At 35.6% G+C, this 17510-nt stretch overlaps 1 protein-coding gene across 1 annotated transcript in view; it reads right to left on the bottom strand.

The window, feature by feature from the left end:
* The window catches only part of LOC122797833 (extracellular serine/threonine protein kinase FAM20C-like), a 719407-nt gene that overhangs the window by 279129 nt on the left and 422768 nt on the right, over positions 1-17510 (bottom strand). The window contains exon 7 of the mRNA XM_044066357.1: positions 7091-7271. Coding sequence (XP_043922292.1) covers positions 7091-7271 — 181 coding nt within the window. The remainder of the gene's footprint in view (positions 1-7090; positions 7272-17510) is intronic.

The raw sequence follows: 17510 nt of genomic DNA, 5'->3' as shown, positions 1-17510 counted from the left end.
ACCAGTAGAAAAACAGAGGATTTCCAGTGCTGTGTAATAGCTGTTTTTTAGTGTATAACATGATTACAAGTAAACCAAGACTTTAGACCTGATCATCTAGAGCAATAATAAACAACACTATTTCCAGAGAAAATATAAATGTCCCTCTTCCCCAACCAGCATGATTTTAGTGGTGTTTTTAATTTCTATCCTGAATGCTCAGACCCAGAATATCTGTTTTTGTGCCTTACACTTCATTCCTATAGCTATGACATTTTTCCAAAGCATTAGTAAATATGTGTACCTGACAAAAGTCAAAAACCTCTTCCTAGGCACCTCCGTGTACAGTCAGAAAGTAGACCAGACTTTTGTCTCTTCAAAATCAGCACCGTTTCCTGTTCTGATGGCTGTCTTTCTACTTCCTTTGTGAATCTGATCTATAGTTGAATGGCAGGCTAAAGAAGAATAATCCCACAGGAATCAAGTACACCCTAAAATATACTTAGCACAAATTATACCTTCCTACATGTATCTTTACAGTATATTGAACTAATACATACTACTGCAGATTTTCACTGCCTATCACTGAAAGTTTCAGCATTAAGTAATGTCTTCATACCACTCAACTGTACATATTTCCACAGACTGTCCAAATTTTTTGCTTCATATTTTTGGTCTGTTCCTCATAAAAGTTGTGTTTTGACAAGTTACTGGCATGATCCAATGATTAAAGTCACTAAATAATGGCATGCATTTGAGTTTCAGACGTTATATCCTTCAGAAAATACATGCTAACACAGATCCTGTTATTCTAGCAACTTTCTTAAGTTTATTGAAGCAATATTTAAAATGTGCCCCTATTTTTGGTCCGTTGTCCCTCCATTAAGTCAGACTTTGTCCAGATTTCATGTGCTACGATTTTGAGAAGTATGTGTCCGACTTGGTGATAATAAGATACATCCCTCGTGACCAGAAAATAATTAGTGCTTAAGGACTCAAAAAAAAGCTAAACAATCCTCATTGAAAAACTGTGATGACATTAAAATCTATTTACTCTGCCATTCATGAAATGGGTATACAGTTTGTCCCAGATGGAAGACATAAGAGCAATATACGGGAAGACTACCTATGTATGCAGGTCTGTTGATAACTGAGTAAATACCTTAAGAGGCTGATAAGCTGTATTGGCATATTGAGGCAAACATATAATGTGAAACTCATGCTGGAGACTCACGGCTGTAGCTGTCATATATTTCATGATGGTCTTATTCTCCTTGTTGCCATCACAATGGGTCTTGAAGGCCACAAAAAAAAAAAAAACAACAGTCACCCATCTACTACCTTTCTTATTGAAATATGTAGTGGTAAAATCTACAAGACACACAAGACTTGGAGGTTGCAAGTTCACTTTGGTAACAACAATCTGTTGCTTCATTTGAAATAGAGGTGTCTGTAGTTTTAAAGTACTATCTATACTCTCTCTTGTATAATACTCACATTAATTGAGGTGTCTGTAGTTTTAAAGTACTATCTATACTCTCTCTTGTATAATACTCACATTAATAGAGGTGTATGTAGGTTTAAAGTACTATCTATACTCTCTCTTGTATAATACTCACATTAATAGAGGTGTCTGTAGGTTTAAAGTACTATCTATACTCTCTCTTGTATAATACTCACATTAATAGAGGTGTATGTAGTTTTAAAGTACTATCTATACTCTCTCTTGTATAATACTCACGTTTAGGTTTCTGTCTGTCCCAAGCTGGGAATTGGCTTGATATCGATGCATCAGAAATCTCTTATTCCCTATAAGGCAAAATATGTCCAGAATCAATCTGAGAGAAGAAACTATAATTGGATTCGTTTGATCCAGTATCCAGATGTCTTCCTGAACTCCAGGAAAACATGCCAAGCCCTTGCAAACATGGTTGAGAAGCTTGCAGTAGCAGGATATTAACTCTTATTTGTCCCATTATTGGAATCTGGATTGGCTAGCTGATGTTTTAATAAGGTTGATAGAGGGTACATCACAAGTACAAGGAGAACTGTGTGGCCACTGGCCATTCTTGCTTAATATATTTAAGAATCTATTTTTTCATAGAGAAAATAGTTTAACTTAACTGGTGTGGATGCTCTTTCATAAAACTGAATCAGGTAAGAGATACTGAAATCTGGCATGCTGACTTCTCTCAATATCCAAAACAGATTTGACAACTTTGTTAGAACAACATATATTTTGAATTGTGTTACTGCTTGCTGCAGGTCCCTGTCATATGCTATCTTCATAGTGTTTTCACAAGTGTGAGGTCCTAAAACAAATACAGTCTAATCATTGTGGAGATCACCTGGCAGGGGAAGCTTTACTCTCATAACTCAAAGCTCCATAAATATATTATGACTAGCATTTTCTAGACATATTCAGTGATAACCACTTGTATGATCATTGCCCTTACCAAGTTAGAAAACTGGAGGTGAAAGAGCTTACAACCATAATGGAGGATTGTCCTTTGCCATAATAATCTTGAAAGGAGCTTCTGGTATTATTCTTCAGGAAACCTATCCACCCCTGAGACCTTCAAAGACTAACTTATCTATGTAGGAAGCTATCTCTGCCTTGGAAAATCTGAGTTTTGACTTAAGCTGACAAGAAAGTTAATATTACTTTGCTAATTGTATTCCTGTTGTCTCTTCTATGTATTTATTTTCTTACAAACATCTCCATAGATAGTTGCTAAACTTGCAGTCTAGGGGAATACTGAAGAGCCTATGTCTGGTTAAGTGACTTGCTCAAGTTCAGACTCTGGACAAATGTGGGTAGAGGAACTCAAATTCTGTACCACAGGAACTACAGCTCACTGGCTTAACCATCTGCACCAGCTGGCAAAAAATCGGGCCTATAGGCAGTCAGATACTATGTTAAACATGCCATATGTTTTATTACCCAGGAATAGGATGAATTAGGAAGGGACCCTGTCTTCTTAGTTTGCAGTCTAAATTGCTTGGCTAATGCCTAGTGGAACAATGAATATTACTGGAGATGTAACTAGTCCTATACACCTAAACTTTTTGCTTACTGACTGGATTTGTTTCTCACCATGTTTTTTTTTTTATTTATGTAAGCTGAATCCATTATAAACTATGGTGTAGTACTGATCACTTTAATGAAATAGTCCAGTCTGTCAAGTCATGTTAAATATGTCACGCAAACAATAATGCCCAAAGTGATGTATGTTATTCAGAAAATAACATATGTTTAGGGGTGTTCTGAGGACTGATGCTTCAGGCTTCAATGTGATAATGTCAAAATATTATATTAGTAATATTATTAGTAATATTATATTAATAACACAGAAACAAACAAAAGAAAGCACTGCATATCCTCACCTATAAATACACTGAGGCACTATTATATTCCATGCTACATATTAAATCTGCACATAGAAAGAAAAGTAACCAGACTACATGTGAGAAATCCCCATCACACATCAGGATGTTGCTTCCAGGGCAATAAACAAGCATCACATTTGTTCTCATTTTCTATGAAGTAGAATTAGTCATGCCATGTACATCAATCTGGGCAAATCTACTATCTAGACTTGATTGCCTGTATCCAATGTCCATTCCTGTATAACTCACTGAGCCAGGAAAGAAACAATAACAAAGACAGTTTTTCATCTTCCTTATTATCAAAGTCTCAGCAAGCCAAAAACAAAAAGGATAACAATCACAGCTCATTCACTGTGTGTGTGCTGATCTTTCATGCAATCAACAGTTAGATAACAATTATGCTGGGTCATATGAAATACTCCATAAGCTGCATGCAGTCAAAGAAAAAAGATTGATAATTCATACTCGGGACATGTTTTAATACTATTAGATGTGCATTGTTGTCTCCACACCTTGGATGTAAGCATCCCCAAAAGATAGCAATTTAGAAGCAGCAAAATAGCAAATTAGAATTATACTGTATAAATGCCCTTAAAAAATGAGTTGTTGTTGTTATAATTCAGCTTTTCCAGGTTAGGGGTCACCAGAGCGGAACTCCGGTCCACTAATGATTGGCAGTAGATTTTCACAAATGCCGAAGTGCCAGCTCGACGTTCAACCTTCAATGAAGGCATGCCCATTTACGCATGTCTTTCGAACGCCCACCCAACCGCGGGGAGGACATGCAGACTCCACACAGAAGGCACTCCCCGCACTTCAGCCGAGAATTGAATGGGAGAGCCTCTTGCTGTGAGGCAACAATGCTACCGCTGCACCACTGCAGAAATAGTACATCTTGAAAGCAAAGTGACTAGCCTATTATCTTCCTTGGTTTACTGTCAAGGGCTTATTGTTGTCTCCACAGCTTGAATGTAGGCATCCCCAAAAGATAGCAATTTAGAAGCAGCAAAATAACAAATTAGAATTATACTGTATAAATGCCCTTAAAATATTTAGTACATCTTGAAAACAGAGTGACTAGGCTATTATCTTTCTTGGTTTACTGTCAAGGGCTTATTGTGACTTGAGAAAGTAGTGTACTATATTAGTGCAATAACATGGTAGCAAATTTGAGGATGGCAATGTGTGAAAGATATCCTGAGCATGCTTTGCAGGTATTTTGGGATCTCAGTTTTCTGCATTCTCACTGGGAGCTGCTCCTGACTGATGCATCTGTAATGTAAATGGTTAGCTTCTTGATGGAAGAAGTTTGTTTTGACATTCTGATGGTGGTAGCTTTCAAGATTTATCTGATCAAATCTTCTAAACTAGGACTAGTATCACTACCTTTTTTATTTTTTTTAACATTTGTTTACCAGGAACATCTGACTGGGACACAGTCCATTTTCAGTGGAAGCCTGGTGAGAAATGCTCCATACACGTCTTTGGAATGTGGAAGGAAATTTGAAGCACCGAGGGGAAACCCATGCGAATGCAGGGAGGACATGCAGACTCTGCACAGATGGCACCCCAGCAAAGAATTGAACCAGAAAACCTCTTGCTGTGAGGCAACAATGCTAACCACTGCACCACTGCTTCACCCATAATGAATTAATTAAGAGTATAACTAGCAGATCATCATGGCCCAATCAAGTACAAAGGGAATTTCATGTGTGCTTCTGTCTCCATCTATGGATATATTTGAGTTCCTCAAAATGCTTCTTTATAACTGGACATTGCTGACATACTAATTATGATCAATAAACTAGTGTGATGCCTACTCATGTTGATAATCATTGCAATCTCATTGATAAAGGTTAGAGCAAGATATATGGATTACCTTTCCACTGCATGCTTGTACATCCAGGAAGCAATGTTTGGTTAAGTGACTCACACACATGAGATAAATGGAATCTGAGGTAGGCAAACCCAATGTGAAGGCTGCCAGCTCAGGTATCTAGAATTTTGTAGATAATTCTTTGTCATTGTAAATATTAATATGATCCATAGGCTTGTCTACAAATGCAAGTAACCTGTATGTTATGTGCTGAGCTTTAAAATGTAGCCACAGAAATGTATATGAACTAAATGCCTGTGCAAAGTATGTTTTCATAGCAGAAATTGGGACATAAATAGTTAACTTGCAAACTCTGAGAAAATAAGTAAAGAGTTTTATGATTCTGTTTACCACAACTAGAAGACAGAATGTCTACAGCTAGAGTTTCTTTCTATTGTCTTAAGACAGAAATAATTACTAGGTTTACAATGTAAAATTTTCATACACGCTTCTAAGGGATAAGTGTCAGCTTTTAAGAGGGAAGTATTTTTCATATAGACGTGTTAAATTCTGTTAGTGTCTGTTTATCCTGGGAACTTGAGACAAGTGTCAAATAGTGATGTCATCTAGCTAACCCAGCAGCAATGTGTATTATTAATTTAAGAACTGTCTCAGAGAGAAAGTCTGAGCATTTTGTATTTGTCTCTGGACCTGTAAACATCTCACCAGCACTTGCCTTGGTCTATAAGTAAGACTTAGATCATAGTATCTCTCTTAGAGATTGACAGGAATATAGTAAGATTGGTCTAGATGTTTTCTATATTGCTTTGAGACTGCCCTGCAATGTAATTTTAAAATATTTCCTGTGTTTCTGAACTCTGTTGTCACTGTATTGGGTTATCGAGTATTGTCTTGTTCTGTGATTATTTATTATTAAATACATTTAAACCATTTAATTGTGGCTTGCTTGTTAGAGATATTTAAGCTCTTAAAGTACTTGCATATGTATTTGGTAACACTGTACAGAACATTCTTAAATAGCCTTAAAGTCTTGGCCTCACTTACCATTTGGATAATAGTAACATTACACAGTAAGATTGGGCACCCTTTGGTAAGGGATCTTATAGTAGCTGATAAATAATGGTTTGTGATTTCTACCTTATAGCCTGGGCAGAAGGGGGCATAGCTAGTAAACCTGTGTCATCCTTCCCCAGGACTGTCTGTGTGTTTGTATATAAATCACATCTCAAAGTGTGTGTGTGTGTGTGTGTGTGTGTGTGTGTGTGTGTGTGTGTGTGTGTGTGTGTGTGTGTGTGTGTGTGTGTGTGTGTGAGCTACTTGGGCAGTGACATGAAGCACTGGTTTGACAGAGAGGGTGCTTGATGTTTTGGCTTGACCACTCGGCTGAGATCTTAACCCAGTAGCTATCCAGTGGGGAGTCTTATTGAGAATCTGAAGAGAGAGGGAGAAACCAGCCCCAGACTGACTGTGATCTCTGCGTGCTCTTAAGGAAAACTGTACTTTACTGTGTGTGTACTTGTTATCCTCCCAGTGTGCATGTCCCTTACTGGTGCTAGTGGGGAGGATTGGGGCTCCTTTATTACTGGGCCAGGGCAGGGGCATCACACCCTAGACTACAGGAATAAGTTTGTTAACAGTTGTTAACCTTACTCTCCTGTACTAGTCACCAGACTAAAGTCTAAGTAGACACAAACGTTATTATCATTTTCCATTTAAGTATATTTTAGGCTGAATGACCCACATTCCTTTTTTTCTTTATCACATAGAAGCATCTTTATGACATTTAAGAATTGTAATTCCTGCATATGTCTGGCATAGTAATACTCGTGCATACTGCAAAATGCCACTAATCACATTGTTGCAAACAGCTTTATTTGTACTTACTCTGCCTTCTTATGCTTGTGATAAGATCGCCTCCAGGGACTCCGCCAATTGTGACGATCAGCAAGAGATTTATCTGGCAGAAAGGCAGCCATTGATCCTTCAATCTGGTCAGGCTTCCCACACAGAGCATGCTCTGTGGAACAGTAATATGAACACTCTCCATAGAAGCAAACATTATTCGCTATGAAGAAAATATGCAATAAGTATAATCTTTAATAATAAACATAATTCTATACAAATACTTATTCCTTTGTTTTGCTTGTCAGCAACCTGCACTGATCAATGAGACTCATTTTTGGAAACATTCTGAGTAAGATTAGGAACATATAAAACCATAAAATCAAATAGTTACATCAATAGCTAGAATAAACTGACCAATGTCCTGAAACAGGCAGACAGAAAATATTTTCACTATGGGATTTCTGGCATTCATTTGAGACCAGATTTTGTCATACAAGGTAAGGTTCAAATGTTAATTCAAAAGGATAGCCTCTCAGACAAAAAAGTTAATTCAAAAAAATTGAAGAAAAAGAAATGTAATTTCTGCATCTCCCTGTGACATTATTTTTTTACTTCAAGAAGATGGTTGCAGTTGGGGCGTGGCCAAGATGGTGATCTGGTAGGAGAACTCTCCAAGAGCTCTCTATCCTGGATTATAATTCTGACAGGAATTTATCATCATAACTGAATTTTATTCAACTTACTTATCATCATATCACTTCTAAACAACTTGGGAATCTATTCAACTATTTTTTTTTAAATTAGAACAAAACATTCCTGTCACATTCATCTTGACAAGAAAACTTCACTCAGTATATTAGAATGAGCCATAACAAAACTTCATCTAAAGACTCCTCTCTCAAAAACGAATTACAAACTCATCTAACAAATATAGACAAAATGGACAATACACTAGATTCCTTCAAGGACAAATACTGTCAGCAGCTTGAGCAACTACAAGAAATTGTCTTACAACATAAGACACAAATCTCACAGATGGAACAGTCACCAAATGATATGGAAAAAAGACTAGCTGAAGAGGAACATCATTCAGAATTTCTACTAAAACAAAATAACTATTTATTAGACAAACTGGATGACTTGGAAAATATTATTCACTGGTCTATTTCAATTTGGTTGTTGCTTAATCTTTGGTTGGTTTTGTGGTGAGACTTGGAAAATAGGTCCAGAAAGAATAATCTTCATGTATACTGGCTCCTGGATAAATCAGAAGGAGATATCACCAATTTTCTTACAACATGGATACCAACTATGCTTAATCTGCCTAAATCACTCTCCTATGGCATAGAATGAGCCCACAGATCCTTAACAACTGCTGAGACAACTATATCAGCAAAATCTAAGCCAAGATCCATCATACTAAAAATGTTTTCCAGTCAAGACAAAGAACTAATCCTCAAGACAGCATGGTCAAATTCCCCAATAAAATACCAAGGATCACTTATCAGATTTGACAATGACTGTTTTCAAATGTGGTAATAAAAAGAAGAGAATTTTATCCCATCCTAAAAGCTCTGAAGAAAAAACTGAAAACTCATTTATTTCCTGCCAGACTGAAAATCTTTCTTCCTGAAGGTATCAAAATATTTGACTCTCTGGATATAGCAACAAAATATTTACTTAATAACAACATAATTGACCAAGTTGAAGCTATGGACTGGACTAATAGCACACCCAAAAGAAATGCAGAGAGGAATGAGTGGAAAGTAGCTGAACAGAAGAAGAAAAAGCTGAAGGACAAATAATGACATGTTTTGTTCTTTTTTCATGTTACAACATTGTTATTAAATTCTCTTATCAATAATTTATAAAAGGAAAAAAGAGAAAGTAAGAGAAAGGAAATAAGAAATTCAAAAGAAAGCTTTCAACATAAGGACATCATTCATTACTGGTACACCTTTATGTTTCTTTTTTATAGTCATAATTTCTTTAATCAGTACTAGTCCTAAATAATTTAGAGTAGCAAAAGTTTAACTATAATTTAATATTAGCCTAATGCTCATATTATAAACTTTATCATCTTAAATTTAATGTACATATATTCATCACAAGAATCTAAATACACAAGACCAATAACAAATTTAATAAAAGCACATAGTCTTTAAACTCTATAAATAGTACCAGTTAAGAACATGGTTTCATAGTCCATTGAATTGTTCTTATTTTAAAGAGAAATCCTTTAAATGTAAGCAAATATTTATCTAGATATCAAACTGAGGAATGTTTAAGGACATGTTTAAGGGTATTCTCTAATTTGTCTTATGAGTGCTTTGCAGTAACTTAGAATGCATTGACTAGAAGTATACCGTAGAATTGTGAACACTGTCCAAAAAAGGGTAAAAAAAAGAAAAAATACTATCTTAATGGTTTGGTAATGTTCTGGGGTTGTGACAGACCTTCATTGTGTTTTTTCTTTTTTTTTTACTTGTAGATATGGAGATAGACTGATTTGTATATTGCTGTAATGAAATCCCTATTGTTCTGGCTAGATTTCATACATGTTTTACCTTGATTCTCCCCATGACGTCGAAGTGCTTTTATTTTCTTGTTCTATTGCTTTCCCACTATAGGCAGGCATGAGACCTTCCTGGCCTTCTCCATTTTTGTGCAGTCTCTCTGGCTTCTCTTCCTGCCAGCTCCGCGAGACAAGTAAAATCCATAAAAAGGTTTTGTTTGCACTAGAAACATCATGCAAACTAGCTTTCCACTACGAACCCCCAAAAAACTGTCGCCTCCCTGATGACATCATATAAGATGTCATGAATAGAGCTGGACCCTTTGTGGCTTCCAAGCTAACAGAAAACAACAGTTGGCAGCAGATTTCATATTCAGCATATTAAAATGTACCACTACACATCCTAAAATATTTAGAAGTAAATGTTTATTATTTTCTTTGTACTAACTTGAAGAGAGTGTGGGGGATTTTTTTTTTCTCTCTCTCTCTTCCCCAAAATAAAATATGAAATGAAAAGTAATAGTTCATGCCCTCACATCCCAGATTTAGCTCAGATCTGGACTGTCCTGCAAAAAAAATAAGAGGGTTGTTTCTCAAACAGAGCGATTTTTACTCACTCTCTCAATGGGAGATCATTCTTGAATAGATCATTACTGCATCCTTTAGGGTATTGTTCTTTAATACCATTGATGGACAGTTGCATTCATTTTGTGGAATCATACAAAAGTTCATAAAGTTCAGAGATAATGTTTTTCATGGAATATTACAAAATTTAATGTAACTATATTTGTCTATGTATAAGTCTGTGGAGTGAACACCCTTGTTCATATGGAGGAGACTATGATGTACTTTAAATTTGTCATAATACCTTAAATACAATGGACTGTGCAGATGTTATGTCAGATACACAAGCATTTCTTGGATCTCACCTAAAATTAAAATAGTTGCAGGAGCTAGAGATCATTCATGTCTACCATTTGTATGTCAAAACTGGTATACTAATTACAACAAGTAATCTGTGAAGGCTAACAGAGGATTGGCTGTATAACAGGCACTAAATTCCAAGTATTTCACTGATTCTAAAAGCTGCTAGGCTTGTTATATACTACTAGTAAACTTTAAAGTTTTCTTAGATATGGGTGTAGTGGAGGGCTCCTGTACTCTCAGTCTATGTCAATATTAAATATGGTTAATCATAACAAATGAAAAGGTGCATTTAATGTCAGCTTTGACATGGTCTTACATCTTTAGCTCTATGAACCTATACCATGCGTTGTTATCAAATGTTATTTTAAACATAATATTCTAGAGTTGAATTGTTTGTATTTGAATGTCTTACTGCGGTGGTGGTGCTGCGGTAGCATTGTCGCCTCACCGTAACACGTTGTCCTGCTCAATTCTCAGTTAGAGCGTCTTCTGTGTGGAGACATGCATGAATGGGCGTACCTTCATTGAAGGTTGTTTGTCAGGGCTGACAACTTGGCACATAAAAATCTACTGCCAATCATTAGCGGACCGGAGTTCCGCTGTGGCGACCCCTAACTGGGAAAAGCCAAAAGACATAACAACAACAGCAATATCAGTCATGCATCTATAATAAGGAATATAAAAGCTTAATGAATAATTGGTAGATTCCTGAAGTGAGCAGTTTTACAAATTGCATGGTTGCCTATACAAGGTATATTAGTTATGATTTACTAACTTGAGAACAATAATAGATTTATAGCGCTAGCTAATAATGGCAGTCAAAGAAAACCACACAAAGTAAAATTCTAGTCTTACTACAACAGAAAGAATAAAAAAATAAGGTATAAATATTGTTTGAAGTCTTCTAATTTTAAAATGATGTGTTAGCAAGTTAAAAGACTGTCTATAAAGAAAGAAAAGGGAAAGAAGAATAAGAAAGGAAAATAATCATTTATCTTACAATTATTCTAAAGACTAATACTTTTTCTTGATATAGAGTCTTACATGCCTAAGCTGTGATCTGTTAAATCCTCATAATGTGATTACATGTTTGACGCATTTCATTGTGTGATTTATACATAATTATTTTTATAAAGCCTTTATTATAAGACAAAAGAGCATTATTGAACAAATCAGTTTTAGCTTTCAGCATGTACTTGCTCTACTTAAAATCTCTACTTGACACATTGATACACTTAAAATTGCTTGATGTTTAATTAGTGCTTTGATAAATGCATTTAAGGAATAGAATCCTATTTCATATAAAACTTTAGGGTCTCAGAGTTTAAAATGTATACGAAATATATTCTTTGTTGAACATAACAACAATTAATTGATTATTTGCTTAAAATTATTAACCTATTAATTATGATTCACCTGTAATAATACTGTAATGAAAAAATATTGAGAGAAATTCATGGTCATTTACACCTTTCCTTGAAGTATAGAAATATCTTTATAAGGTAAATTTAAATCTTATATGGACTAGAAATTTATATATTTCACTATAATGTTAACAATATAATAATTGGAATATATAAGTTATGATGTTGATCAGACATTTATCACTACCTTTTTTATATGATACTACATATTAAACGTGGATTCAAATTTTTATAAAGCCTTTCTGGATAACATCGTTAACATGTTGTATTCTAAAATCATCTTTTATTTACATACTATTGCAAACTAAATATCTAATTTATTACCACATAATTCTTAAACATAAAATTATACTAGGTTGAGAGACTCACTTTGTGTATAATAGTTACGATTAGAGGGACTGTCTGCATGACTTTTTTACTCAGACAGGAGGATTTAGTCCTCATAGAGTTGGGTACTGGTTGTATTATTTATAGCACTAGTTTCACAAACATGTTTGTCTTGGTTTTTAAGGTGTCTAACACAAATGAAAGTATATCACATGGATATCTAAATGTAAACTTTTGCCTCCATAGTACACATATTATTATACATAATAACCATATATCATACCATAAACTGACACATTTAAATATTATATGAAGTGTCTATCAATGTTAATGGCCTTAACAATAATAATAATAAAAGGAGAAGTTTATTCAAATATCTGCACTTACATAAACCCCAATTAGTATTTCTTCAAGAAACACATCTGAATAATGAAGATAAACTAACTAGTTTTTGTAAACTCCAGCAAGAGAATAACTATTTTAAAGAATGCCTTAAATGTAAACTTGTACCTAAAGGACTCCGGTTGTGGAAATTCCCAACCGGGTTAGTGCAAAGTTCACTGTTACATTGGAGCTCCTTGCCATGTTTGATAAACATGGCTGTGAACTGATGGAGCTCCTGATAAAACATAACAGCACAGCCATGGAAGCGTTACATGCCGAAATTAAAGAGCCTGATGGCAAAATTGTCAAGAACAATTTGTTTGTTGGATACAAAAGCCAATAAGATTATATCTTTAAGGACATTGACAGTTTGTACAATTCTATTTTGCACAGAAAGAACAAAAAATTGGCACGAGACAGGACAGCATATGCACAAGGTAAAGCATATCCTTTACCACCTTTAAGGCAAACTGGGAATACATTTCTTAATAGACAACAACAGGATAATGATGAAACCTGTGAAGAATCAGATGCTGAAGCTGTCACTTTAGACCAACCGGAGGTTGCGAAAGGTTATGGAACCACAGGCAACAAAACCAGGGACCATATCCACAAACCAATCACTGGAAATGCAACCAGCAGAGGAATGGGAACAGGAATAATCAATATTAGAGGTGATTAGTGACTTTGACTGTAAAATTATTGAAAACTCTGTGCATGATTTTAAAATTTACAACTACAGTACAATTTCCCTTGGTGAAGAGTGTGCTAATTTATTTAGCAAAGGATATATCTTTATTCGCAGAAAATCTGTGGATCTTGTCAGGCTGATTTTAGATTTATAAATGTATGTCAGGAATTTGAATTTACATGTTTTATTTAATAATGAAAGTCTGACTTTAAGTAATACTGGGACTAATGTTAGAATTCCCAGTGTTTTTAACCCTGATGTACATCTTATATTAAAGGTGTTTGAGAAAGCCTGTGAAATTGATTTCAGATATTATCTTTCACAGTTTGATTATTTTGATAATATGTCTAATATTGACAGAAGTACACTGGAGTATCTTAAATCATACGGTGACCTTAGGTTCATGCACCCTGACAAGGGCGGGGGTATGGTGATTATGCAACAATATGATTACATTCAAACAATGTTTAATATGTTGTATAGTGGAATTTATGAAGAGGTGTCCATCAATGAAGTACATCTTGGTTATAAGAGAATAGACTGGGAATTACTGGATATGCTTACACAGGAACATATTACTATACAGGAATATAACTATATGACTATTGATTGGCCTAGGATCCCGGTAATTGTCAGGGTCCCTAAGATACATAAGTATAATGCTGATCCACCTTTAAGGCCTATTGTGGATTCTGGGAAACCCAAGACCAGTTATATAGCTAGATTCCTAGATAAACAGTTAAAAACAGTAGTAAATAATATCCCAAATTTGTGTTGTGATTTCTGGCAGCTCCTTACCATTTGTAACAAATTGAACCCCTTTACTGATGGTATTTTTATAACCATTGATATAAAAGACTTGTTTAGTACTATCCCCCATGAGCAAGGCAAGGACTGGTTTTGTTTATATCTTCATGAAGCAATGAAGTTACATCAAGACAAAATTAATGTTTACAACCAGTTATTAGATATGGTTCTGAGCTTCAATTACATACACTTTGAAGGATATTATTATAGACAGATGGAAGGGGTAGCCATGGGGTCAGCCTGTGGCCCCCTTTTTGCAAATATTGCCATGGCATGGTGGGAAAGGGAATACCTGTATTCAAGTCCTTTCTATTCCTATATTAGTATGTATGTCAGGTACCGGATTACCTGTTTATTGCATGGAAAGGTCCAATGGCAGAAATTAATAATTTCATTGAATATATTAACCAGACAACTGAATTTTTGAAATTTATTCATGTTGTGAGCTTGGGTAGTGTGGCATATTTAGATGTAATTATATCAAAACATGTAGTAGGTTTGAAATCTAACATTCATAGAAAACCAACATTTTCAAATACATATTTGCACTATTCCAGTAACCACCCTACCCATGTAAAGAGGGGAGTTGTGAAGGGCCAAATGGTTTGTGCAGCCCATATGGTCTCTAATTATGAAGATTTTACAGAAGAGTGTACTCATATATCTAATATGTTTTATAATAGGGGTTACCCTAGAAGAATGGTGAACCAGATACGAAATGAAGTTATTTTAAAACGTATCCAAGGTGTATATGTCCCATTGCTTCAAGAGTACCATGAGGGATTAGGGATGGTAATAGAAGGGAATAGGAATAACAGTAATACAAATATTATCAACAATGATATTCCTATTAATAATATAAATAATGATGATGCAATGTTACAGGGAATAGAAATGCAGCAATGTTTTGCCCTTTTATTATCACTTATTATGGTAACGGCAAAATAGTTAGGGACATTTTAAACAAAAATTGGAACATTATCAAAATGGAAGTAGATTTAACAACCAGGTTAGGAATTAATCCTAATATTGTATACAGGAGGGGCCCCAACTTCAAAAATATTTTGGAGCGACAGCCAGCAGCCACCAGTGTGGGTAAGATGTTTCCTTGTGGCACATGCAATCAGTGCCGATATGTATACAATAGGTCAAGTATAAAAATAGGTAATAAGAAAATCATAATCAGGGGTAGATCTAGCTGTTACACACAAGGGGTAGTGTATGTTGCATGCTGTTCAGAATGTCCAGCATTTTATGTTGGAAAAACTGAACATAAACTTTCCCAGAGGATGTATGAGCACACCCATGACATCTCCCATAGTAAGGACACAAATGCGCTTTTCAAGCACATAAGTAAATTTCCTATCCACAACTTTAAATTTCTGGTACTGTACCAGGTTATTAAAGACCCCCTGGGAGGACCCTGGAAATTAGTCTTAGAAAATAAAGAGACCTGGTGGCAAATATATCTGAATGCTGGATACCCCCCCCCCCCGGGGCTAAATGAAATGATTTCCATCAATAACCTCCTTAAATTAAAAACATATGACAGGTAGTTCACAATACTTGTACCTGTATATAAATATATGTGTATATATTTTGTAAATATAAGTAGAAAATATGGTTTAAAATGAATTAATTGTTTTTTATTATTCATGATTTTTAAAATTTGTATTGGAACTGTCATTGGCTGCTGCATTATGTGATGTCATGTAATATTATTATATAAGGGTTGTTGAATGTAAGAAGGTTCATCTGAAGAAGTATGGTAATTTAATCAGAAGAAAGCGCTAATAAATTGTAAAAAATACATTTTTGCCTTTTTTCTTCTGCCAGCCAGTTGGTTTTTACTTGGTGAACTTGCATAAACCCCAATTAGTATTTCTTCAAGAAACACATCTGAATAATGAAGATACAAATAAATTAAATTTCAATAATTATACAATATTAACAACCTCACAATTCAAACTAAAGAAAAGAGGAGTAGCTATATTAACTAGAAATTCTATCCTTTCTCCCAAGATAATCTCAACATATCAAGACCCCTTAGGAATGTTTTGTTTAGTAACTCTTGAAATCAATAGAAAAATGTACACCTTAGTTAATATAATCCTGTTTGGCATATACTTCTCAGAGGTACAGGCAAGCACAGGAGGACTATGGCTGACCAAGTTCGCAGATGACTGCAAACTAGGGGCTACAATTGACTCTCCGGCTGACACAGACATCCTCCAAAAGGGTCTCACTGAGCCAGATACCTGGTGTCAAAACCATGACCTTGAGCTAAATGCCAAAAAGTGCATAGTCATCCCCTTTGGAAAAAACAAAGTACCCACAAACTACCACATAGGTGGTAGCCCCCTAAATCCGGAAGACATAATAAGGGATCTGGGGACCCAAGTAGATAGTAACCTCTCCTTTGATAATCACATTGCCAAAGTGGTTAGAAAATCCTCCTATGTGGCCCTCCTAATCACAAAAGGGTTTGCATCCAGATCAAAAAAGGTCATTATGCCCCTCTACGCATCACTCTTCAGACCCATCATAGAGTACAATACCCCATTTGGGATGTACCTTTCAAGACACCTACAACAGCTGGAAAGGCCACAGAAGTCCCTCACCAAGAGGATCACTGGCCTCAAACAGATGCACTATGCAGCTCGACTGGAGAAACTCCAGCTGTACTCAGTTGCATACCGCCTACTCAGAGATGATCCCTGCCTGACATACAAGGCCATGTCCAACCCAGAATTGATGGACATGCCCGCACCTAAAAAAAAATATTCCCTCAAGCGACACGCTCTAGGGATCTAAACCTCACCACAACAATAAATAGGACTTGCTGGAGGGATAGATTCCTGTCACAGAGACTTCCCATGCTCTGGAACAAGATTCCAATCTACATTAGGCAGACCTGCTCACTAACCCTCTTCAAGAGAAAACTTGATGAGTGAATGGGAAACAGAAAGTTTACCCTGGGGATCACTTTAATGGCTCTGCTGGACAGAGGCACAGGGAACTAATCTAGGGGGCAACGAAAGCTAACACATTCCAGCTAGGCTTATAAATGCCTTCGGGCAGATTGCCTAGTACCTACCTATGAACCTATGAACCTATATATTGGCTTCCTGGGGCTGGAAGTAAAACAGTTAACAACTATTTAGAAGACATTATACATCATGCTAAAGGCAGTTTAATAATAGTGGGAGATTTCAATTGTATTATGGATGATAAAGACTCTGATTTTCATAGTAACAGAAAGAAATCTCCTTCCTCAAGACCTCTAATGAAATGTATTGATACATTAATAATTAAAGATATTAGCCAATTTGCTGATCATAATTCATTATTTTTCACGTATTACTCACACCGACATAAAACCCA

This window comes from Protopterus annectens, chromosome 1.part0 (assembly GCF_019279795.1).
Source record: "Protopterus annectens isolate FY-2018-M chromosome 1.part0, PAN1.0, whole genome shotgun sequence".
Lineage (NCBI taxonomy): Eukaryota > Metazoa > Chordata > Ceratodontiformes > Protopteridae > Protopterus > Protopterus annectens.
The sequence above is the reverse complement of the archived record's forward strand: the minus strand, read 5'-3'. Positions and strand labels throughout refer to the sequence as shown.